Source organism: Phaenicophaeus curvirostris, chromosome 5, assembly GCF_032191515.1.
Source record: "Phaenicophaeus curvirostris isolate KB17595 chromosome 5, BPBGC_Pcur_1.0, whole genome shotgun sequence".
Lineage (NCBI taxonomy): Eukaryota > Metazoa > Chordata > Aves > Cuculiformes > Cuculidae > Phaenicophaeus > Phaenicophaeus curvirostris.
The window spans coordinates 40,057,743-40,081,364 of record NC_091396.1 but is presented as its reverse complement, the minus strand read 5'-3'; the positions used below and the strand labels follow the sequence as shown (position 1 = coordinate 40,081,364).

The following is a 23,622-nucleotide window of genomic DNA, read 5'->3' as shown; positions in this document are numbered from 1 at the left end:
AGACTGAGGAAACCTACTGAACTAGCTTGTCTGCTGAAATTCCAAGTTGTTGCTTTCCAAGATTACTTTCCAGCACTATATCTCTTGTCTTCTTAGATAGTTACCTGAATTGGGGGAATTCTGATAGATTGGCAATGCTGACTTTGCAAGTTAATTTTTTTCAAACTTGTTTTCAAGCAGTTTGGTTACTGTCCCAGACTTAAAAATGAAATACAATAAAATTCTAAAATCTATTTTAAAAATCAAATTGACTCACCGCAGTTTTCACAGAACATTTGGAATGTCTTTTATTAGTGTTTATGCGAATACATAAAGGAAGTGAGACAGAGCATTTTAGGAGTTTATGCACACTTGTGGCAGCTTTTTTGTGACAACTGGTTTAACTGCAGTAATTCCATTTTTACCAAAATAGTCGTGTCTGAGACGAGGTGGTGGGGAGGAGGCAATAAACATAAACTTACTTTCATCTTAAAAAGTCATGTTCTGAGTTTTGCTTAATGAAGATAATATTCACAAGTTTGTTGTGTATTCTGTACTATTTAAATGAGTCAGGAAACATACTCCAAACTGTAGTAGCAATGTGTTTTTTATAATATGTCACTATTTTAGTACAGGTGTTCTTTCCTTAAATAGATATTTGAGGATACAGTCTATCAGATCTTGCAGTTAAGTGTCACTATTTTAGAGATCAGTGTGTAAATTTGAACAATTTAAAGCCAATGCTTCTTTATTACCTATTAAAAGTAACATTTCAAATACTATTCCACTTAAATGCCCTCTAAAATAAAATAAAATAACGCATTATTTTGAAATTTGAAACTATTATTACTTGAAATCTCCAGGTCCTTTTTTCTTTTTTTTTTTTTCAAAATGCAGAACTTCATTTAAATGAATATTTTCTGTTACTTGCTAAACAGTTGTATCAACTGTCAACTTTATTTCAGTTATGATTCGTATATTTGTCTTATCTTTATAATGTAAATAGTTGCTCTGTTCTGTTTTCTCAGCTTTTTTTAATTCTTGTTTTTAGTTTTCCTGTCATGGGCATCCTTCTATCACTTGTTACTCTTGCAAAGATTTAGGCTTCCTGAAAAAACGTAAATTATTTACATGTGTATTTCTTTATAATGCCTTTATTTAGTACCTGGAAACCAAATTTCTGATTTTTAGGCTCTAAACCTATTGCCTTATCAATTCTTAAGTGTCAAAGTGTTATCTGTAGATCTAATTTCAGATAAGATAAAACATTTCATCACCAAATTCCAGAGTTCAATTACGTTTTAGCTATTGGAGGCTTCTGCAAATCAGCCACTGAAGGTGAAAGTCTGAGTTGCTTTTTTTCTCGTGTTTGTGTAAGACTTTTTATATATATGCCTTCTTTTCTGTAAGTGCCTCATTCAGTTTACTTTGAGTCTTAAGTTTTTTTCAGACATTTTAATTTGAGATGTCCTATCATGCAACATGTTTTACTAAGGAACAGTTTATTTTCAAAATAGTGAAAAATAAGTGAATTCACACAGTTTAAAAGAATTAAAATATGCAGCGCATTCAAAAATGAACGTGCAATTCTAGATTAAAAATTTGTGCACCTTGTGGTAATGTAGTATCATCAAAAAAAAGATGCATATAGAACATCTTTCTTTAAGCAAACAGGAATACATATATATTACTGTGTATTATGTTACATACCACAGGTATTACTTATTATATGGTCTTTTTATTCTGCTTATGATTTCAATGATTTAACTATGTGTTCATTACTATTTTCTCTTCTCCATAAAACGCAAGTTCTGTTTACGGATAAGCCATGAGTCAGAGAATGACTGTCTGTGTCCAGAATTCTGAGTGACAAAGTATAAATGGAATTCAGAGTCATTTGGGTCACCTTTTAAAACAAAAAGTCATTTTAAGAGAAAAAAAAAAATCCTTTCTCAACTAAATGGTATTGGCTAGTGGACATCCTGGATCCTCTGCACTGTCATGATGTGAGCTTAGTGTGGGTTATAAGCACCACAGGGAATTTGAGAAAGTTCAGTATGGGGGGAGGATTAGAGAGTTCTACTTACATAGCTCTGTTCTGAAATAAGCAAATACATCTAGATGTACCTAAGAGAAAGACTGCTGGGTTTCTCTGAAAATCTTCATTAAAATTAATTTCACAGCCTTTCTGGTTATTTGGAGTTAGTGTTTTACCTTGTTTTCTGTTTGACCTACATTTCAGCAGATAATAGCACCATTTTTGAGTATTTCTGTTTGCAGGCTTATGTTTTTCCTGTTTTCTGTTGACTGAATGAGCCCAGTTCCTTCAACTTTGTCTTTATATCTAAATGCCCTGTTTGTTTTGCAACCTGCAGACATTTTCTACACTTCCAGTGTAGAACACAGACTGGACATGCTGCTTCAATTTTGTTATCTACATTGCTGAATTATGTGGACTACTCCTGGTTTAATACACCACACCTTCTAAAACATAACAGAATGACAGTTTTGTTGTGGCATTTTTTCATTTTAAACCAGCATTACGTTGCTGTTATGTATGTTTGAATTCCCAAATCCTTCTCTGTAATGGTGCAACCTGGCTATTTCCTTTTTATTAATGGTGCTTTGTGTATACCTCCCTATGTATTTTAATTTTAGCTTGTTCTTAAGTGAATTTCCTTTCATTAGTTTGTTGGGGATTTTTTTGTTTGTTTTTACTTATTTCCTTGCTCTTTCATTTGGGCATATCCTCTGACTTATCTTTCTGTGCCTATTGTATTTCCTGACTAATCACTGTTCTTTTCTGTCAGTGTTCTGGCCCTGTGATCATAAAGGCTGAGGTCTTTGTATATGCAGTTTGGTAGCTGTAGCTTGTGTAGGATGTCATTGTTCTGTTCCCCTTTCCACAGTTCTTTGTGGACAGCTCAGAGGATTTTGCTGCTGTGCTGCCTACTTCAAGCCTTCGCTGCCCTTGCCATTTCTCTGTTCCATCTCTTTGATCAGGATTGTTTCTCTTTGTCGTTATTTTGCCTTATTGAATTATGGCCTTTTGGTAGATGCATTGGTATCCTAGGCTATTTTCTTTCTCTTTGTCATGTTTTGTCATGAAACTCGTACTGGTTTCCATCTTAAATGCATGTTTCTTTGTCTCTGCTGTGTATGACTCTTGTGCGCTTCTATGACTGTAATGGCTATAACTTCAATAATTTGGTGTTTTATGAAAATGGATATGATTGGAAGTTGGGCACTAGGGAACTTAGTTCAGTTTAAAGAATTTGTGAGCATAAGCTTAACTGGTGCACAAACACAGTTTTGTTGCTGCCTAGTTGTCTTTTAGCAAAAGTCCTGCAAATTTTATATGTACCTTGTCTTGGAAATAGGTTTATCTTTTTACTAATTCTATGTTTCCAGAAGTATTTGCAATGGATAGTTTAGAAAAGTGAAGACTTGGCTGTTCTCCAGGAGTAATTGAGTCTGCAATATTTGTCAAACAGGAAAAGACATTGTCTGAAACTACTGCAGAATGTTGTAATTCTGCTAATTGTACTTTAATTGCTGGAATGCAGTGGGGTTTCAATTTATTCACCTATGCAAATTACTTTTCTTCATATTCATGTAAAAAGCTGTATTTATAGACTTGTTTCTGGTTATATGTAGGATCAGTGTTTCTTGTGCATGTAGAATGAGTGTGAGAGGATGCATGATGGTCTTCATGAATAAACTGGCTCTTACTTAGCTTGCATTTTCATGAGTGATACAGCATGAATACTTTTGTTTGCTTATTCAACACTGGCTGAATAATTTCTTTACACTGTCTTTCTAAAGATGCAGTAATAATTTTTGAACACCAGTGATTATTTGTGTATTTTGAACTATCTAACAAACAGTTACCTCTGAAGCTTAATTTGTTTGCTCCTTAGTAACAAATTAACATACAATTTTCAAATGCGTAACTGATATTATGCGGTGCCCTGGAAGACTGTAATAAATGAGGCTTTGTCTTTTGTAAATTTAAAACTGAGACTGCACCTTTAAAACAAAGATTTATTAAGAACTTTTATTAATGCTCTTATACAGCTATGATAGTAAATCACCAACAGCTTGCATTGCCAATTGCTGATTTTTTTTCTTTTAATAATATGCTGCATGTAGACAAAGATGACCTGTCCCCAACTGCTGAGGTTTGGGATGTAGACCAGGGACTAATAAGTAAACTGAAGGAACAGTACAAGAAGGAACGAAAGGGGAAGAAAGGGGTAAAGAGTAAGTGCAGATTCTGAATCTTGTAATGTAATGCGCTTTTGCCTATCTATCTAGAAGACATTTTTTCTCACAAGTTCTGTTTTTGTTTTTCATTAAGCATCATTTTCTGTAATGGGGGCAACCAACTTTAACTTTCTACCTGCTGAATGTGAATATGTCAAAATTTTTGCCAGCTACTTCCTAGATGGGAAATGTTGAAAACACAAAAATTGAAGGCTAAATAGGTAAAGAGAGCTTAATGCTTTGAAATGTAGGTGTAAAAATAATAAACAACTTGCATTTTGAGAATATTCCTACTCTGAGAATTTTCCTGAAAGACTATCTGCTTCATAAAGTTTAACATTATGGTACAGTTGTGGGTGAGGTTTTAGGGTTGTTTTTTTTTGTTTTTTTGACATGAGCTTGAATTAAGCTATAATTGCTGTTTATGAGCTTGTAGGTATTTTTATAGTCTAAGGCGATCAGAATTTAAAAATGCCTGTAGGGTAAATACCAACATTTTTGTTGATTTGTTTAGGATCTAATCTTTATTTTATGGTACTTTTCTGTGCAGTTACTATATTTTGGTAAACTCTTTAAGAGTTTTCAGACCTATTTGAACTGCGCAAGTTAAACTGAACTTCAATATTGAAGTGCCCGGTGAAAATGTTTTTGTAACTTCTGTGATCAGTGATACAAGGGTCTTAGTGGACACTTCAGAGTGGACTTCCCTCTCTAGAGAAGCTCCTTTTATTGCAGTGATTTTATTTTGAAGCTATATCATAACAGCTTCTGGTGATGTAAAAAGGTTTTTTACCTCAATTTGATGAATTGTGCAAACGTACTAACTAAATTAAGTGATACTAAAATATAACACAGCATGAAGAATTCTGTAATTATTAAATTACTTTGTGACATCTAACAAATTAACATTCAGTGCGCGTCAGTTGCTTTTTCTGCAGTTTTGCATGACTTGTACGTACACATACACACAAGTGTAGAATCTTGGAAGTAAAGATTTTTAGCTTGTCTTTTGTTTGATTAAAACTTTTTACTGTAGTTGTCTAGATGTTAATGCTTATCCTTATTTAACTTGTAAACTGGCAGCTGAAAATGTGAAGTATTTTTTAGGGTTAGAAATTTCCTTTTAATAATAAAATGGACTTCTGTTATTTGAATTTTTCTTTTTAAACTTCATATTGTAAAGTTTAGGAAGCACAGTGGCTGCAAAATAACAGCAAATGTTTGAGGTTCTGGGGAAAAAAAAGAATTATTTAGAGGATTTTTATATTTCTCTTAAACATTGTGTCTTTAGCTCATCACTTATACAAAGTTCTTGAAACTGTCCTTTTGTTTTGATTATAATCTTTTTGCATCCACCACACCATTCCCTTCATGGCTTATACAAAGTGAGCAGGTATAAAACAGGGGACAAGTGGTACTATAGGATTTTAAAATGTGTGAAAAACTCTTCTCAAGCCTCTGAATTTCTTGGTGGTGTTTTGGCTTGTCCAGAAAGGATTTCCTGCATTCATTGTTTCCTTGACTGCTATGCAATCAAGAATTTCTGTCATCTTTTTGGTTTTCCATCTGCAAATCTTAAAATTTCAAGAGCAGGAACATAATTCTCATCCGTCAAAAACAATTAGTTTGTCAAAAACTGGCATTTTAATGGTCTGCATTGCTGATTAAATTAATTTTAACCATAATTTAAAATAAATAGCAATTATTCTATCTGAAACGTCCAGTTGCAAAATGTAACTTTGCAACATTATTATCAAAACATTTCTTCATCATCTTTCCTGCAGCTGCTGCCAATGGTATGCCATTAAGTTTTGTACCATGAACAGTGTGACATGCTGGCCATCAGTTATTATTTGATGTATGTTGTCTTTTGACAGTATGTGTTCCTCTATCAAAATTTAAAGGACTATATTCTTTATCTAAAGTAATTTTTAAGTGTGCTTATGCTCACAGAAGGGAATATTTAGGACACAACTGTGTGCTAACTCTGCGAGGCTATGAAGGTCACTGTTTAGCATTTCAGGTCTTGCATTTAAATTCTCCTTTGGGAAACCCTGAGCTTATATGTATATTTATATATATACACACACGTATCGTCTCACAGGGTGGTTTGTGTGATTCTACACTTGTCACATTCATTGTATTGGTTTGTGATTTAAAAATTGGCCTCTAAATCAATGAGCTAATTGGATGAGTTATCTCCATGTGCAGTAAAAATATGCATTTAGAGTTGGATAGGGTTGTTTAAATCCTATTTGATTTGTAGACTGTCTTCTCAGCTTTTTTAACGTTCTGTGACTGAAAGTCGTGTCAAAGTCCTTTGTTCCTGCTTCTGATGTTTGGTCATTCATGAACGTCATTCTGAATATTCATTTCTTGCTTTGCTCTTCAGTGAATTTTCAGACTTAAATCAGAATTTGTTTTGAGCAAAATCATAAAGTTCAAATGAATATTCATTGACTAGCACCTCTTGCAGTACTTTGAGGACAGCAAAACAGGGCAGACATTCTGACAGGTTCTTTTGTTGGATATGCATCTGCTAACTACCATAATCTGCATTTAGATTGTTGTCTTCATACCAGAGTGGTCATAGTCATGGCTGAGGTATAATAACTTTCATTCTAAATGTATAGATAAGTAAGTAAACAGAAGTAGATTTGAATCTTATTTTGATAATTCTTTAGTCTGTATTCATATGTTCTCTTTTGGGTAGAACACTTATAACTTAGGTCATCTTCTGTCAGCATGTACATTTTCGTAACACTCGTTCCTTTTTGCTGTTTTTTCCTATATACCATAGTCACCATATTATTTATAAATACTACATTCTTACAAAAGGATCTTTAAATATGCCACACTTTAATTGTCTTAATAATATCAGCTGTAAAATAACGCAGAACTTCTTTATTGGAGAGATCTGATATTTTAAAAAAATAAAACCAAAACCAAAAAACCCAACAAACACAGTTCAACCGCAACCTATTCTGGACTTTGTGCTAAAAAGATATAAAAGTTTAGGTTTCACTTCTATAAAACCAGTAATATGCTGAATTTAAGGCCAGTTCCTTGCCTAAGTTTGATAAGTTTTGCCAGATAAATCAAAGGATGACTTTCAGATAAGTCTGTCACATTTTCAAGGCATAATAGTGGAGATGATGCATAGCTCATCTCATAGTATCAGGTCAGAGTAATGTGCTCTCAGCAATTGGAAAAATGGTTTTCACATTAATTTGTATGTGTACACTGTTAAAAAGAAGATCATTTTACTGATTTTTTCCTTAGTTTCCTTGAAACTTTAACCATTTTTTACTTTCTTGCTTTTTCTCCCCTCTTAGTCTAATTTTTCTGTCTTATGAAACAGCATGGAATCATGGAATAGTTAGGGTTGGAAGGGACCTTAAAGATCATCTAGTTCCAACCCCACTAGATCAGGTTACCCAAGGCCCCATCCAACCTGGCCTTGAACACTCTCAGGGATGGGGCATCCACAGCTTCCCGGGGCAACTTGTTCCAGTGCCTCACCACTCTCGTGGTGAAGAAATTCTTCCTAATGTCTAATCTAAATCTGCCTCTCTCTAGTTCATACCTGTTCTCCCTCATCCTATCACCACAAGCCTTTGTGAGTAGTCCCTCTTCAGCTTTCTTGTAGGCCCCTTCCAGATACTGGAAGGTCTCTGTAAGGTCTCCTTGGAGCCTTCTCTTCTCCAGGCTGAACAAGCCCAGCTCTCTCAGCCTGTCCTTATATGGAAGGTGCTCTCTGATCATCTTTGTAGCTCTCCTCTGGACCCATTCCAACAGCTCCATATACTTCTTATGTTGAGAATTCCAGAACTGGACACAGTACTCCAGATGAGTTCTCACAAGAGAAGAATAGAGAGGCAGCATCTGTCCCAATCACTTTGCTAGCCTTGATTATAGGGAATATAGTGTAATAGTTAAAAGGCATGAAAACAGATTTGTATTTTACCATGTTTGTGAGCATCACCTCTTGATGTAGAGGGATTCCTTATGCCATGTTCAGACTAAGGCTTTTACATCTAGCAGTAGAAGTCTTCTTGTGGCTTTTCAGGCTACAACTCTTCAGCACTGAGTCTTCAATTACCTTTATTGCTTTTGATCTCTGAAGGAAGATAGATTGAGAGGGGATTGTAGGTGTTTTGCTTTTGTTCATAACGGTTTTGTTAACTGATTTTTTTTTAGCTAGTCTTTTCTTGAGGGTGAAACACGATTGTCTGGGTTAGGCCTTGAATGTAGACACTTACACAGAGACAGCACATTTTTATGCTTAAAAATATTTACAATACTTGAACAATTCTGTGAAGGTACACTTGCACTTAGTTGAAAGCACGAATCTGCAGAGTCTTGTGTGGTGGTGGCACAGTCTTGAGTATTGACATTTTCAGCACTGAAATACAGAAAAATTTTTTTGGAATGGCAGCTCCTTTTTTGTAAACTTCAGCAAGAAGTTTCTCTATATTGTATGTTGGATTAAGGGCTGTTCTGAGCTTATGCCTGAAGGACAAGAATTGACTAAACATACTGAAGAGTAAAAACCAAGGATGACAGTCCCCGAATCAGTGACATGAAGTGAGGTCAGCAGGTCGAGGAAGGTGATTCTGCTGCTCTAGTTTGCTCGGGTAGGGTACAGTTATTTAAACTCCCATCTGGAGTCTTGTGTCCAGCTTTGGAGCCCTCAGCACAGAGAGAACATGAACTTAGTGGGGGTAGGGGATGGTTACCCGGAGGAGGGAGGCAAAAATTATCAGGGGGATTGAACACCTCTCCTATGAAGAAAGGCTGAGAGAGTTGGGATCGTTCAGTCTGGAGAAGAGAAGGTTCCAAGGAGGCTGTTGGGGCCTTCTAGTACTTAAAAGGGTCGCACAGGAAAGATGGGGACAAAGGTTTGGCAGGGCCGGTTGGGATAAAACAAGGGGTAATAGTTTTAAACTGAAAAAGGGGAGATTTAGACTAGATGCAAGGGAGACATATTTTTTACAGCGAGGTTGGTGAAACCTTGGAACAGGTTGCCCAGAGACGTGGTAGATGTCCTGTCCCTGGAAGCATCTAAGGCCAAGCCGAATGGGGTTCTGAGCAACCTGAGTGAGTTGAGGCTGTCCCTGCCCACTGCAGGGGATGTTTAGACTGAATGATCTTTAAAGGTCCCTTGCCAAACCAAACCTTTCTATGACTCTGTGGCCTATGACTGGCATATGACCAGCCCGATGGCTGGCTGGTTCAAGGTAGCAGAGGAGGGGACTACTTCTAGTTAATTCTGAGTGTCTTCTGATACAACCTTCTCATGCTCATATGTTGGGTGTGAAGACACCTTCAAAAGAGATTTTGAGTTTGAATGTAAGAGTTAATAAGCAGTTTTTGGTATTTTCCGTCTGTGTATTGAACAGTTTGTGCACATTTACACAAAGTAGACAAATGGGTTTTCTTCTGGAAAGCAAGGGGTGTATTAAAATACACAGTTCAGGCTGTCAGACATAGCTTTTATCATGTCATTTAATGATTGCTGTATCATTCTGTTATCTTCAAGAATGTATCTGCTGCTGGTCACTGTAGATGGCTGGCTGATGGCCAACCAGAGTAAAGAGAAAAGCAGACTTTGTGGCCTGTATGTCAGAGGCCTGGCCTTTGAAGAATGACTTTATGTGAAGCCTCACCTGCTAACTGCAATTAAGTATTGAACCTTTGAAATGAAATCCTATCAGTCTAGTGACTATTCAGAAAAAAGTGTTGATGCACAAGAGACATTGCTCACTTTTTATTGTTTTACATTTGCTTTATTAGCTGAAGTAACAGGTTTCTTGGCTCATGTTTGTATGACAATGAGTAAAACCCAGCTTCTCAAGAAATCTATTGTTGGGAAACTTGGGAGGCATTTTTTATCTCACATAACTTCTGGATAGAAACCTTGGTAGATTTATTTGGGATACTAAGTATTCTGTAAAAGAAATATGTCAGAAGCACAGAAAAAAGGATAGGTTATTCTATATTATTTGGCAAAAAGAAAATGTATTGCAGGTATTAGTGAAAGCAGTTACACAGCATCACTTTTGGGGTATGCATGGTATACTTTTGCTATGATTCCACTTCCTTTTATCATCATCTCCTTCTCCAGAGAACTCATTATCTCCAGAGAACTCATTATCTCCAGAGAATTCATTTATTGATGGAGATTTATTTTTGAACACATCAATTGGAAGCACTAAGGTCTAAATATAAAACTATGAATATTATTTTAAAGTGTTTTAGTGATTAATATTAAATGAACACTTCTGCATTTGATATCTGTGATTATAGTGTTTACATTTTACTTCTTTGAGTGAAGGCTTTGTTTTAGTTTTGGTTTGCTTTTGATAGAAGTGGTACTTGACAACTCAGAGTATAAGAAATTGTTTGCTAATGCTTACTTTAATAAAAGATGGACATATTTGGAAATTCTATAAGTTCTAACATGCCCTTTTAAAGATAGTAAACCCTTCTATTTTAGCAAGTTTAAAAGCATAGTTTTTGGGGGTGGAGGTCGGCTTTTTAGTTTAAATGTTCTATAGCATAGTTGCCTGCAGTCCCAGGAAGGACACTTGTCAGTTAAAAGCCTATTATGTCTTGCATCATTGTGGATCTTTTTTTCTCTAAAGACGTTCTGTTGCTGAAATTTGACTTTATGATTGAAGCTTGAGTTTTTGACACGGAAGCTGTAAGGTAGAAACAGGAATGAATTTATTAATTAAAAAATTAAATTATACTCTTGTTTGCTATTGCTAATCATGAATTTTATGCACCTGAGATTCGGTATGCTTTGTTTCTAGAGACATGCTTATGTAATAAGGGTAATATACATCTATAGTTTCATACAGTGGTGGAAACGTCTTGGTCTTGTGTTTAATAAACACGTTTTATGATTCAAAACCATTCAAAAGCAGGGAAAGTTAATTGTTTGTTGCACCCCATTATGAGTTGTCTATACTTTTTCCCTCATTTTCAAGCTTATTTTTTATTTGCACTCCGTTTTTCAATGTTAAATTGTGTAGTATAGTTGAAGTTGTGTAATATTATTAGCAAATGTTTAATTCATGTGTATTTTGTTTAATAATGAATGCTCTTTTAATATTTGGCTTGATTTCTCAGTAGGGCTTTAAGATTACTTTTTTTTCTTTCCTACAGGACATTGTAGAACAGATTTACAGAACATGGGGCATTTTTCTTTGATTTAGTGAATTAAAACTGTTTGCATGTAGTTTTCAGCTTTGATGTATTAACTCCTCTTTATTTCCAAAAGATTGGTTTTATTAATATACACGCCCAAAACCTTGTATTTGTTTTAAGGCAGTCCCATCAGTAGTTATTCTTGTATAATTAGTTTAATGGATTTTTAGACTTCAGTCAAGTCAAGCGGTAGCAATCAAATGAATCTTTGCTGCTGACGTTAATTTACAGGAGTCAACAGGACAAAACTTCACGACATGATAGCTGATCTGGGCGATGATGAGATACCCCACATCCCTTCAGGAATCATTAATCAATCTAGGTCACCCTCTTCTAGAATGACTGATCATGAAGGTGCAAGAGCAGAGGAAGGTACAAAAAATTCAGCTACTTATTATAATATTTCAGGAGATTTCTTCTAGAAAACACACGCTGTAATTTACTGTCCCCTCTGTAAAGCTTAATGCAATTGCAGATTGCCACATTTCATTTGCAGTTCTTCCCAAATGATTTTATGAAAATGTGGCTTGAGTTTCTGTGGCTTATTGTAACTCTCAATTATTTCAGAGGTATTTTTAAACAACTTCATGCACAGCAGTGTGTTCTGAAACTATTCACTATCAAATCCCCGTTCGCAGACAACCACACCACCACAAAACCATTAGCAAAGCCTTTTAAAAATAGGGCTTTATTGATTGTTGGGGTGGGGGAAAGGTAAGTATTAACATTTGAAACACCGTTTGCATTTTAAAATGAAATTTAAAAGTGGTTAAGTTGTAAGACTAATTTGTCCCTTTTCCTCAGGTTTAATGTTCCTTTAAAAAATTCTCTTGGTCTATATACACAAGTGTACAAAGACACTCTTTATTTTTTGTGAGGTATTGGTTTCAATTTCAGGATTGTCTTAGGCAGTGGAAGATATTGGCAAACTGTTACCTAAGTAGTCCCAAATCTTGTATTCAGCTTTTTTGGGTTTTTCGTTTGTTTGTTTTAAAGGAATGATTTTCCTTGTATTAACTTTGAGATTAGAATACTGTTATGTAAATTCTGTTGTCCACTCTTATTCATTCAGAATACTCAGCTGAGCTTGGATTTGGTTCCTTTATGATGTCTTTGATCCATAAGCCCTGGCGTGATATCATCTATATGAGAACTGGAAAGAATTCATGTTACTACTGGTGCTGATAATCAGTTGGTTTTCCTAGTCTTCCTTTACCCCTACCCTACAAACACCTGTCAGAAAACCAGAAATTTTGCAGCGAGATATTTTTTAATAGCTCTCCTGAACTATTAATTTACAGAATTGTTCCCTCCTTCGCTTTTATTGCCTTCCTTTTCATCTTTGTATTTATGACCTAAGCATGAAGCAGTATCAAATTCACCTGCTGAGTGCAATTTAAAACCCTACTGGTGAAGTTCCACATGCTAGAACTTATTTGAGGGGGTACATTTAGGTTTAGGTTGCCTTTTAGCCTTGTTAAGATACTAAGGGCATGTGAACTTACAGTTCTTTCAGTCCGTCTTAGGCTGTACGTGTTGTGCATAGGAACACAGGTGGTCAGTCTTAAGGACGCAGGCCATATAGCTCTTGTTTCTTTTGAAGACTTTATATGTAAAATAATACTGGACAAAACAATCTTGCAGAAGAAACGGGTACTGAATATGATAGGAACTGACTTTTGGCTGGTTCCTTGAAACACTGTGCTATGCTTCAAATGAAGATTATCCATGCTTTTTTCAAATAAACTGCCTTCAGGGTTCTATTTTCGTGCTGTTCAATGTCTTCATATGTCTTCAGCTTATCAGTGTAGTTTGGGCTTCATTCACTAAGAGCAGTAGTATATCTCTACCATCATATTTGCTAATTGTTGTTTCTACAATAATTTTTAAACTTGATTATTATAGTATAAATTTTGCTGTTTGATCAGTTCTATGCTGACTACTATGTGGCTTTTTGTCTGTACCATATGGTGCAAAGCTGCAAAAACAAACAAGCCTTGTGTTGTCTTTTAATTCTTTATAGTTCTGCCTTGTTAACAGAAGGCCAACTACTTCATTATCATAGAATGCGGATTTGCTCAATTATTTATTCAGCTGTGTTTTAAAAGCTATATTTTTTGCAGACAGCTTTAGGCTTTCTTGTTGGGACACAGTAGCCTGTGCTGATGCTTGTTACCAAGCCAATGTTTTTGTGGCTGTATGTAAGGCTTATGCGTTACAGTTCTGAGATAATGGTTGATAATTTTCTTTTTGTATAGGGAACAAAGTGTTAGTAAGCTTGCTTTTTTTTTTTTTTTCCTTTATTTCTTGAGAGGAGGGTGGGGGGTCAGGGCAAGTAAGCTGATTCTAATTGGCTGAGAATGTATCTTTTGTACCTCTAAAGGTGAGGTCTTGGGGTTGGTTTATTTATTGTGGGTGGCATTTTTTACTCAAATGCCTGATTAAATATGACAAAATTGTTATTCCTTAATTATACTTTCAGGCATTTATGAACATAAATGTTTGGTTAGAGATTAAAGCAGTTTCAGTCTGTACAGCTATTACTACTTGTTTCTGAATTATGTATGATGTCAGGAACTTGAGGGTAAGAAGTGCTAGTTAGGATTGACCAAGCAAATATTTAATTATTTCATTTTTTTCACCTTGTTTCACGTACAAAAAAACTTGTATTATCGCTTACATTTTTATTTTGTATTTATTGATTGCAAGGTCAGTTAAACTGAGGATATTATGTCATGAGGATAGGGTTGTACTGTGTGTGTTAAAAAAGTACTGGGATTTTTTTTAAAGATGAAAAACATTCAATAAGTAATTTATTTAACTATCATTTTTATATATCTATTGATGCACACTAGTTTTGATATGTGGAGTTGTGGGTCTCTATTTTAAGTAGCTATAACATCACATCTTTCATGGTGTTACTTTTCTGCTTTTTATTTTTATTAAAACAGCTTGCAACTGTTCTTTATATTTTTAAATGCCTTATTTTAATAAAGTAAATTCTGCAGATAAACTAAAATGTGGTTCCACAACGTATATAAATAGGCAACTTTATTGAGGAATATGCTTCTAAATTTCAAAAAGTATTATTTTTGAAGCTTTAAATAAAGGTTTATTCACCTCTGATGCAAGTAAAGCTTGATAAATTTATACATTTAGACTCGTAATGTGGTAGTGCTTCATTTTTAGTATAAAGCATATGAAAGTTGATCTGTTAAAGACAAATGATACCAATTTCAATGAGAATTAGCAAGTTCAGAAGCTTATTTAAACCTGGTGGTCCTGTCCTAAAGATCGACTAAGAGTCACAGCATCACAACAGGGATGTAAAGTACACAAGTTTAAAATGAGCATATTGCCTCCTTTGCCCAGTGATGAGCAGCTCTTTTCTATAATGGCTAGGGATGTTTGGCTTGTAAATGGATAACTTGTATTTGAGAGGCTGGGGCCTTGTCAGGGCAGCGGATGCAATGTAGTTTTGGAAATTCCAGATAAAGATGTCGGAGTCTTTCTGTGGGAGACAAAAAGAAACCCCCCGCCATACTAACCATCCAGTGATGGCAGAAAACAGCAAAAACCTTGGAAAAAAATCCTCTTTTTCTTTTGTAGCTTTTAGAATTTTTGTCTCCCACTCTTTTTCTGTCAGAAAAGAGCCAGGAAGAACTTAATCTCTGAAATAATTGAGGTGCTAATTACTATTCATTTGAGGATTTAACAGTTTAACTTCACCCAGAGAAACTTTATTTCTTGCTTCATATATATAGTACTGTTTGTGTCTCCTTTAATACTCAGCTCAGGCACTTCGAGTAAGAAATCAATCCTTAGAAATTCTGATCTCATTTAATGAGCATGAGTGAGTGGATACATCCTCACCTCTCTCAAAAAAGCCCAAAACCAGTCGTGAGGGAAATAAGTGGAAACATGGGAAATAATTAGGTGTTTTCTAGGGATATGGCTTTTTCTGAAATATGAATGGTTTGGAATAGACTGTCAAACTGAGCGTTTTAGTACAAATACTATAGGAAGTGAAAAGCTTATTCATAGCAGGGCATGTCAAGTTATTTTGGGCTGTTAATTAGCATTCTGATGAATCGGTACTTTTGTATGAACTGTGAATGTCCTAAAAAGAGGTGTTTATGCATAGTTAGAATACTATCATGCAATTGTAGGTACAGCAGTTGTCTTTCTTACATAGGTGATATTCTTAGATAATGCAGTTGTATTTGAGAATCTATGCGAATAAGGTTGTTAATTTTTTTTTTTAATACTACAGTAGTTCTCAAGCATTAGAACTTGTTATATTCCTGAGAAGTGACTTTGTTTTAATCTGTCTGGGTTGGCTTTTCTTTGCCTAACCATAGCAGTGATGCCAGCTGTCTCTAAATTTACACCTGGTCTTAGTTATTTTTCTTCAGCTGAAGTGGAACATAATTAGGTTACCCTTCAGATAACGACAGTACAAAATAATAAAAGATGCATGTGCAAGATAGGAATGTGTTGATTATTAGTCTTCTTGTTTGGAACTACTTTTATAAGACAAAACCCAGAACGTGGATGTTTTTCAGGTCAAGAAACTTGATTTCCTCTGAGTCTCAAGGTTTTCCCAAGAAACAAGAGGTGGCATTAAAATGAGACCATAACTCTCTATTCCAAGTCAGTGAAATTGAGAAGTCAAGCAAGTTTAATTTTTAAAGATGTCAAATAGGATTTAACATTTTCTGCAGAAGTTTGCACTTAGCTGAAGTTTACCCGTAGCTAAAGTTTAAGTACTCTACCTAACAATTGTTACAGTTTTTGCACAAAAAGGAATACTGATAAGTAAAAGCAGCTTCTAAAATATTCTAATGTATTAAAAAGTTTTAAGCCTTCACTCCTGGTCCTTGCTACTGAATTGATATTTGTGAGCAGAAGATATACCAAATTATTGAAGGTTGTAAAGGATATGGGTGAATATTTGAAACTTCATTAGTCAGATGTGACTTCATAATGAAAGGTTATCTATAATTTGTATTCATTCTGAATTATAATTAACAGAAATTTTTCATTTTAATTCGGGGAAGGCACAGCTAGCTAAGATAAATATCAGTCGAATGTATTTTAAATTAGAATCCAGAGTTCTATGAGGAAGTAAGAAAGGGGATTTGTGAATAACAGATGTTTTCATTTTTTTAATCACCTGAAAAATTAAAGTTGAAGATATGTTTTCTAGGAGGCCTTTAGGCTGATGGATTAAAAACGCTGCAAGTAGAGATATTTGACTAGTATAAAGCTCAGATGTATTTGCACGTGGATAGAAGGCAGATAGCATCATGTAAGAATGAAATATTTAGCTGAGAATTTGGAGACTAGGACTTATATTTGATATTGCAATGTAATATAGTGTCAGTCAAGTCACTTGTCAGTAGTATTGAATATCTCTGTAAAGTAAGTTGAAATAAAGTAATGATACAAGAATTGTATATTTAATGTGTGTGTGTCTTCACATGTGTGCGTGTTATCATACTCTCTTATAGTTGGGATAGTCTGTAGAACAAGTTGAGTTTTAAACTTTATTTTGCTTTTAAGTAATGAATAATGCAGTTTTTCATCAGTTTGAATTATTATGTTGAGACTTAAAGAAACTGTTTTGTTCTTTGTAGCTGAGCCAATAACGTTTCCACCTGGAGGAGGCAAGTCATTTATTATGGGTTCTGATGATGTGTTGTTAAGTGTACTGGGCCTTGGAGACCTTGCAGACTTGACAGTAACAAATGATGCAGACTATAGTTATGATGTAAGTGCAATTTTTTTTAAAATTCTTTATACAATTTAATCTATAGTAGTTGGGTCCCTTCCCCACCCAGAATGTTACAGATGCAGAGAACAGAGTTTTCATTAGCAAAAATTAATGCTTGGGAGGAGGAGGGAGCACCTTGTGAATGGGCTAAGTAACGTAGGTAATGAAAATCAGGTGAGATGGTTTATTTTCTACTTAGATAACTCAATTCTGATTTTGTCACTGGGGGAATGTGTTATGATGTTACAGATTGTCTTAACATGAATTTGTTTAAAATGACAGTTTTACACTGATATATAGTATTGAGAAGACATGGCGTAAAACATAATTATTTTTCTGGTCTCCTGTTTGTGTAGTGTTATCTGCATAGACTATATGTAGTGGTATGTTTCAGATATAAGCTTTTAGGATGTATTTTTATTATAGTGCAGAGTGTTCCGATATTCCTTTGACCATATTCATTGAGCTGCTACCAGTGGTGTTACATTGTTTGTTGTCTAGTAGCATTTGATGACTAGTTAGGGAAGTATTCAGGTAAGTCTTATGTCTTGTATTGTATTTAACATGCATGGTGGTGGTTTTCTGCTGTTGGACTGCCTGCTGGAAAGTTCTCGTTTATTAGAGCATCTAGATGTAGAAATCTCCAGTCAGTCACAACACTGTCAAGAAGCAGATAACATTAAAAATCTGTGACTAAAATCTTTATTACTTTCTTGATACTCATTCCTCTGTTTGCTGTAGGTGGGTAGTTCATTGAGATAGAGAAATACACATTTCCTTACTGTGCTGTAAGGATTCTGCTGACTTCAGGAGCAAGCAAGAACTTCCTTCCTTGATCTCATGGGTTTTTTTTAGTTTTGTTTTTCTTGTGGGGGAGGGGGTGTGAGAAGTTTTTGGTTTGGTTTTTCGGGGGGGGGGGATTATTTGTTTCGGGGGATTTTGAGGGAGGAGTATTTTCTGGTTTGGGGTTTTTGTTAGTTGGGGTTTATTTGTGGTTGTGTTGGGTTTTCACTTGGTTTGGGGTTTCAGTGTTTTTCGTTTTGTTGTTTAAGTTAGCTGTAGTTCCTTTAAGTTTGATTTGCTGGTGGTTTATAAAGGAGAATGGATAAGTTGCCTGTGCTCCCATACAGACAAACAAAAAGAAGACAGAAAGGGGGTTTTTTGGGTGTTAGTCTGAGCAGGTATTATAAAGCATTTCCAATTCTAATTGCTCCTCTGATCTGTTTAGCAATTTCTAATACTGTATGGTTTGTATGTCTTTTATCTTGCTCTAAGTTTAAGGAGGTTTTGTGGTAAAGGTTTTTTAGGATATGTGAAGTGTTTTGTTTCTTGACCTAGACATAGTTTTCATTTACATGTGGGTGGGTGGATGGTTTCAGGCAGGGGATGGCTCTTAGTTTTGGTAGACCCTACTGTTCTAAGTATTCTAAGACACAACTACTCTGTGTCTGTTGGCTGACGGGGGACTGGGATCAAGATTCAGCTGATCGCTCTTGGTCCTGTTCAGTCTTCCTTTCCCCCTGAAGTTTGATGGAAGGAGCTAGTAAAGCTGTGTTGTTCCATAGTCTTTCTTCCTATGACTAACTTTATCTTTTGGCATTTACAGTAGAACATTAAGACTCAGTGGGGCAGTGTGTCCATTGCCTTTTGTTTTGATAGGCTTTTGAGGTATTACACTAAAGAACATTGATACGCAGTGTCACGTTTCACTTCTTTTTTTTAGTTACACTTTTTGGCCTATTTTTTATCTCACATTTATCCCTTGTAAGCAGCAAATTCGTTTTCCAGGTCCTTGACTGTGTTTTTCGGAGATGTACTTTTTTTTTTAGGTAGACCAGTTAGCCTGTTTCCTTAGAGGTTGCAAGAATCTTTTTTTTAGATGTATGTCAGTTGTTTGTTTTGTTTTGCAGTAGTTTGTTTTGTTGCAGTAAGGATGTCAGGATTCACTGGATGGTGGAGAAGAATTAAATGAGGAAAAAGAGGCTTGTATATAACTAATTTCTGGGAAAGTGTAGTTAGTGTCTTCTAAAAGAACTGAGATGTTCAAGTCTGTTTTAAAAAAACAAGGTTTTAAAGCTATACTTGAGGTAGGAAGTGTACATTGGTTTTTATAATTTCTGTAAATTTTGTATTTTACATTTTAGCAGAACCACTGTTTAACCTGGCAGACAGCTGAATGCTACACAGCTCTTTGCCCACTGCCCTCATCTGCCCTCCACTGTGGGATGGGAGAGAGAATTGGGGAAAAGTAAAACTCCTGGGCTGAGATAAAGGCAGTTTAATAGGGAAGAAAAGGAAGGGAATGATAACAATTATGATGATATAGGAATATGATAAAGTGATTTACAGTTGTTACCATCCACTGACTGGTGCCCAGCCAGTCTCTGGGCTGTGGTGCTCCCTGGCCAAGTCCTCGCAGTTTTATTGTTTAACATGACATCATATAATATGAAATAGCCCTTTGGCCAGTTTGAGTTAGTTATCCTGCCTCTGCCCTCTCCTGGCGTCTTGCACAACCCTAGCCTCCTTACTGGCAAGGCTTGAAAAGCTGAAAAGTCTTTCACTGAGTATAACGCTGCTTAGCAACATCCGAAACATCAGTGTGTTATCAGCTAAACACAAAACACAGCACTATACCGGCTACTAGGAAGAGAATTTACTCTATCTGAAACCAGGACAACTAATGAGAATAAAATTAACATTGCAATACCCATTTTAACAAAAAAAGATGTAATGAACTCTATTCTCGCTTTTGAAAAATAAGTACCCCTGTATTCCATCCTGGTTTTCTTGACTTCATAGATTTGTTCATCACATCTGTAATGGTAATCAATGTGGTGTGGATGTACATCACACCCAGAGAATCAAGGTCTTCTGTCAAATCTGGGACATAACACATGCTATAATTTAGACATTGCTATTTGACAAGTTTGGCTTTAATTTTTTGAAGCCCCAGCCCATCACCAGTGCATGAGGCTACATGAGCTGGCCAGATGGATGAATGCATTACATAATGAGGCTTAAGAATATTGAAGGAGTCTGCTTGCTAGAAAAATACCCTTCCCCACCCCCCCACCCCCCCCCCGGCTTTCCTCTTAGCTGTGTTAGATTCAAGAAGGTGAGTAAATACGCATTTTGGGCTGAAGTCTTATCAGATTTAATGCAGAACTCCAGAATTCCACTGTGTTCCCTGAAACAAAACATTAGTCTTTCCATGAAGCTTGCACGTAATATGCAGTGTAGTGCTCAATAACTCAAATAATAATGAAAATATTGCTTTATTCAGTATACTACAAAGCAGGAATATTGCAAACAAAATGCTTTATGAAATATATTTGTTGGATTGTTCTAAAAAAAATAATAAAATGCAGTTTACGTGTCTGGTATAACAAGTACTGTTGTTTGGTCTAAATTTGGTATAGTTTGCACTTAGACCAGAAATTTATATGAATATAGGGGAAGGGCAAATATCTGCACATCTGTAACTCAGAACAATCAATTTTACTGTCTGAACTTTTCTGTTTATTTTAATTGGGTAGCATCAAATTTAGTTTGAGTGAGTAGTGGTAGTTCAGTCCACGATATAGATTTGATCCAAGAATACTTATTGCAGTATATATTATGTTATGATATGATTTTTATTTTCAGTCCTAACAGATATATGGTATTAAGTTTCATTAGCTATAAGATTTTAATTCCTTAACAATGTTGCTGAAAATCATAGAATGGTTTGGGTGGAAAGGGATCTTTAAAGGTCACCCAGTCCAACCCCCCTGCAGCAAGCAGGAACGTGTTCAGTGACATCAGGTTGCTCAGAGCCCCATCTGGTCTGGCCTTGAGTGTTTCCAGGGGTGGGGTATCCAGTGTTTCACCACCTTCTTCATAAAAAATTTCTTTCTTATATGTTGTCAAAATCTGCCTTCTTTTAGTTTGAAACCATTACCCCTTATCCTATTGCAACAGGCCCTACTGAAATATCTTGGGATAATGATAGATTCTAGCCTACAGTTGAGAAACATGCTTTAACAATTAAATGGTAAGCAGATAGTGTGTAAGGCGGAGGGTAGGATTAGTTTCCATTCATTCTTAGTTTGCTAATTTGCTGTAACTAAAGTCCGTTTTCTAAACTCCGCTTATGGTTACTTGTAATTGCGTAATTACTCTTCATGATGTAGTCTTCTAAGGGTCTACTTTTTACGTAATGTAAGTTGTATTCAAAGCTCTAAATTAGTCTCTTGCGTTTACTAAAGAAGTTTGAGGTTTTCTGGTAACTCTCCTGAGTTACTTGTAATTAATTTAAGCAGTTGTAAATTTTGTATTTTATCCTAACAGTCTGTAGGTTAAGAGTATAAGTTGTATGTTCACAATATAAATATAAAATTTCTTATGCCTTTTTTCACATAGTAACTAAGTTATTGTCTTATGAATATATTTAAAACTCATTGAAGAGTTTAAAAATATTTGTTATGCTTAAAATCATGATAAATGCATATCAAAATTTGGATTACCTATTTCTGTGTATATACCTTCATGTATAGAAGTATTCAATTATGTGTATTTCCTGTCATTCTCAGATTAGGCACTTGAGAAAGGTCACTCACTAGGGACCTGAAGCTTATTTTTATTGTGTTTAAATGATAAATGAGCTTTTGACAGCTGTAACCTCTTCCGTGGATGCAAAGAACATAAGCAATGAAACTTTTACCTTTCTTCAGGGAAGAATTAAACTATCATTGCACAAAAGCATTAAACCCAGTTTTTTAAAGTCAGTGGTTTATGTCTACGTATTCATCATTGTATGCCATTCCACTCTTGGTGAAAAGAAACTATTTTAATAGAAAAAATTGCAGACTACCTTGCATGCCAGAGAGGGAGTTCTAAATGTGTATAGACAGATAAATAGATGAATTCAAACTTAAGATTGAATATGTATTAACTGAATGAAAAAATAGTGTGTTTAGATAAAACACAGGGAGATGTATGGTTTTTTTTTTTCTTTAAACCCAAGCTAAAATTACTCCTCTTTTTTATTTTTAAGCTGCCAGCTAATAAAGATGCCTTCCGAAAGACGTGGAACCCTAAGTATACGCTACGCAGTCATTTTGATGGAGTGCGGGCGTTAGCTTTTCATCCTGTAGAGCCTGTGCTGGTTACAGCCTCTGAGGACCATACTCTAAAACTTTGGAATTTGCAGAAAACGGTTCCTGCCAAAAAGCAAGTATATGGGTTTTTACAAAACATTGATGGTGTTCTAAATGCCTTTGCAGTTGATTAAACTCATGTTTTCAGAGTTTATCGGTAGATTTCTCATAGTGTAGTAACTCTTCCTTTCTCTTTCAGGAGTGCCTCTTTAGATGTAGAACCCATCTACACGTTTAGGGCCCACATGTAAGTGTGTGATGTAATGCCTGATCGATATATTGTCTTGTGGATTTGTAAGACGCTTCAGTTTAAAAGCCAAAATGTGTTGTGTTTTTGCATCATATAGACAAGGTCCATTACGCTTTGTAAAGCAAGTAAATACTGAGCCCCTGTCATGAATTGCGCAGTTGATAAAACAGTGGCAAATATGGTTAATTGCAAAGAAAAGGGCAGACTGTAGATGATGATAATGAAATGACCTGAGTGATGCCCATGTCTTGGACTGTGGATTTTGTGTATAATGAGTGGAAAGGATAAATAACGTAGAATTTATTAGTGTTACAAGTAGTCTTCAGATACAGATCTGAAAAATTAAAAGTACAGATGCAATTATCAGGATCAAAAACCCCCCATTGTATATGGATTCAATGAGTGAGAGATCAAGGCATCAAGCAAGTGACTAGGAGAGTTCTGATTTTTTTTTTTAGGGACTTGAATAAAAATAGAGATAAAGTTTCATTGCCAGTATAAGCCAAAGTAGTAATATTTGATAGGGCATGGTTATTAATTCATACATATGCCTCTTAAGGCAGGGGGAACCTAGAAATCAGTAAGATAATTGTTGTAATCAAAAAGTTAATTAATACCTGAGTAAAATTCTGATACCTACAGTCAGTTCTCTTGCAGTGTCAACTTAGGATTCTTCCTTTCCCATCTCAGGCTTGCCTGCTTTGTGTGCAGATGGTGGTTTGTTACATACCATAAAAAATATTCTCATTTCTGATTGTGATCCAGCCAAAGATCTTGGGAAAGCAGATTTCACAAGCTGGTCTGAAGTAAGGAAAGGTCTTTGTTTTGGCAGGTGATGACAGTAAGCTAACCTGAATTGAACAATATTAGTAAAACTTGCAGGTTGTGCCTGGGACTTGTAAAGCTCCTAGTGATTTTTCAACTTGTATTAACTACTTTATTACTGCCTGAGTTGTATTTGCTAATTTTGAATTCTGCTTCCTTCCCATAAGAAG

At 35.4% G+C, this 23,622-nt stretch overlaps 2 protein-coding genes across 6 annotated transcripts in view; one reads left to right on the top strand and one right to left on the bottom strand.

Moving 5' to 3' along the window:
- G2E3 (G2/M-phase specific E3 ubiquitin protein ligase) overlaps positions 1-23,622 on the bottom strand; it is a 229,052-nt gene that overhangs the window by 48,803 nt on the left and 156,627 nt on the right. The gene's annotated exons all lie outside the window — the stretch shown is intronic.
- The window catches only part of STRN3 (striatin 3), a 66,338-nt gene that overhangs the window by 31,974 nt on the left and 10,742 nt on the right, over positions 1-23,622 (top strand). For 2 of the 5 annotated variants that reach the window (XM_069858375.1, XM_069858374.1), the window contains exons 8-12: positions 4,132-4,242; positions 11,692-11,832; positions 17,100-17,233; positions 22,275-22,450; positions 22,577-22,624. In XM_069858375.1, coding sequence (XP_069714476.1) covers positions 4,132-4,242; positions 11,692-11,832; positions 17,100-17,233; positions 22,275-22,450; positions 22,577-22,624 — 610 coding nt within the window. The remainder of the gene's footprint in view (positions 1-4,131; positions 4,243-11,691; positions 11,833-17,099; positions 17,234-22,274; positions 22,451-22,576; positions 22,625-23,622) is intronic. The other 3 variants (XM_069858376.1, XM_069858377.1, XM_069858378.1) reach the window with 3 other exon arrangements.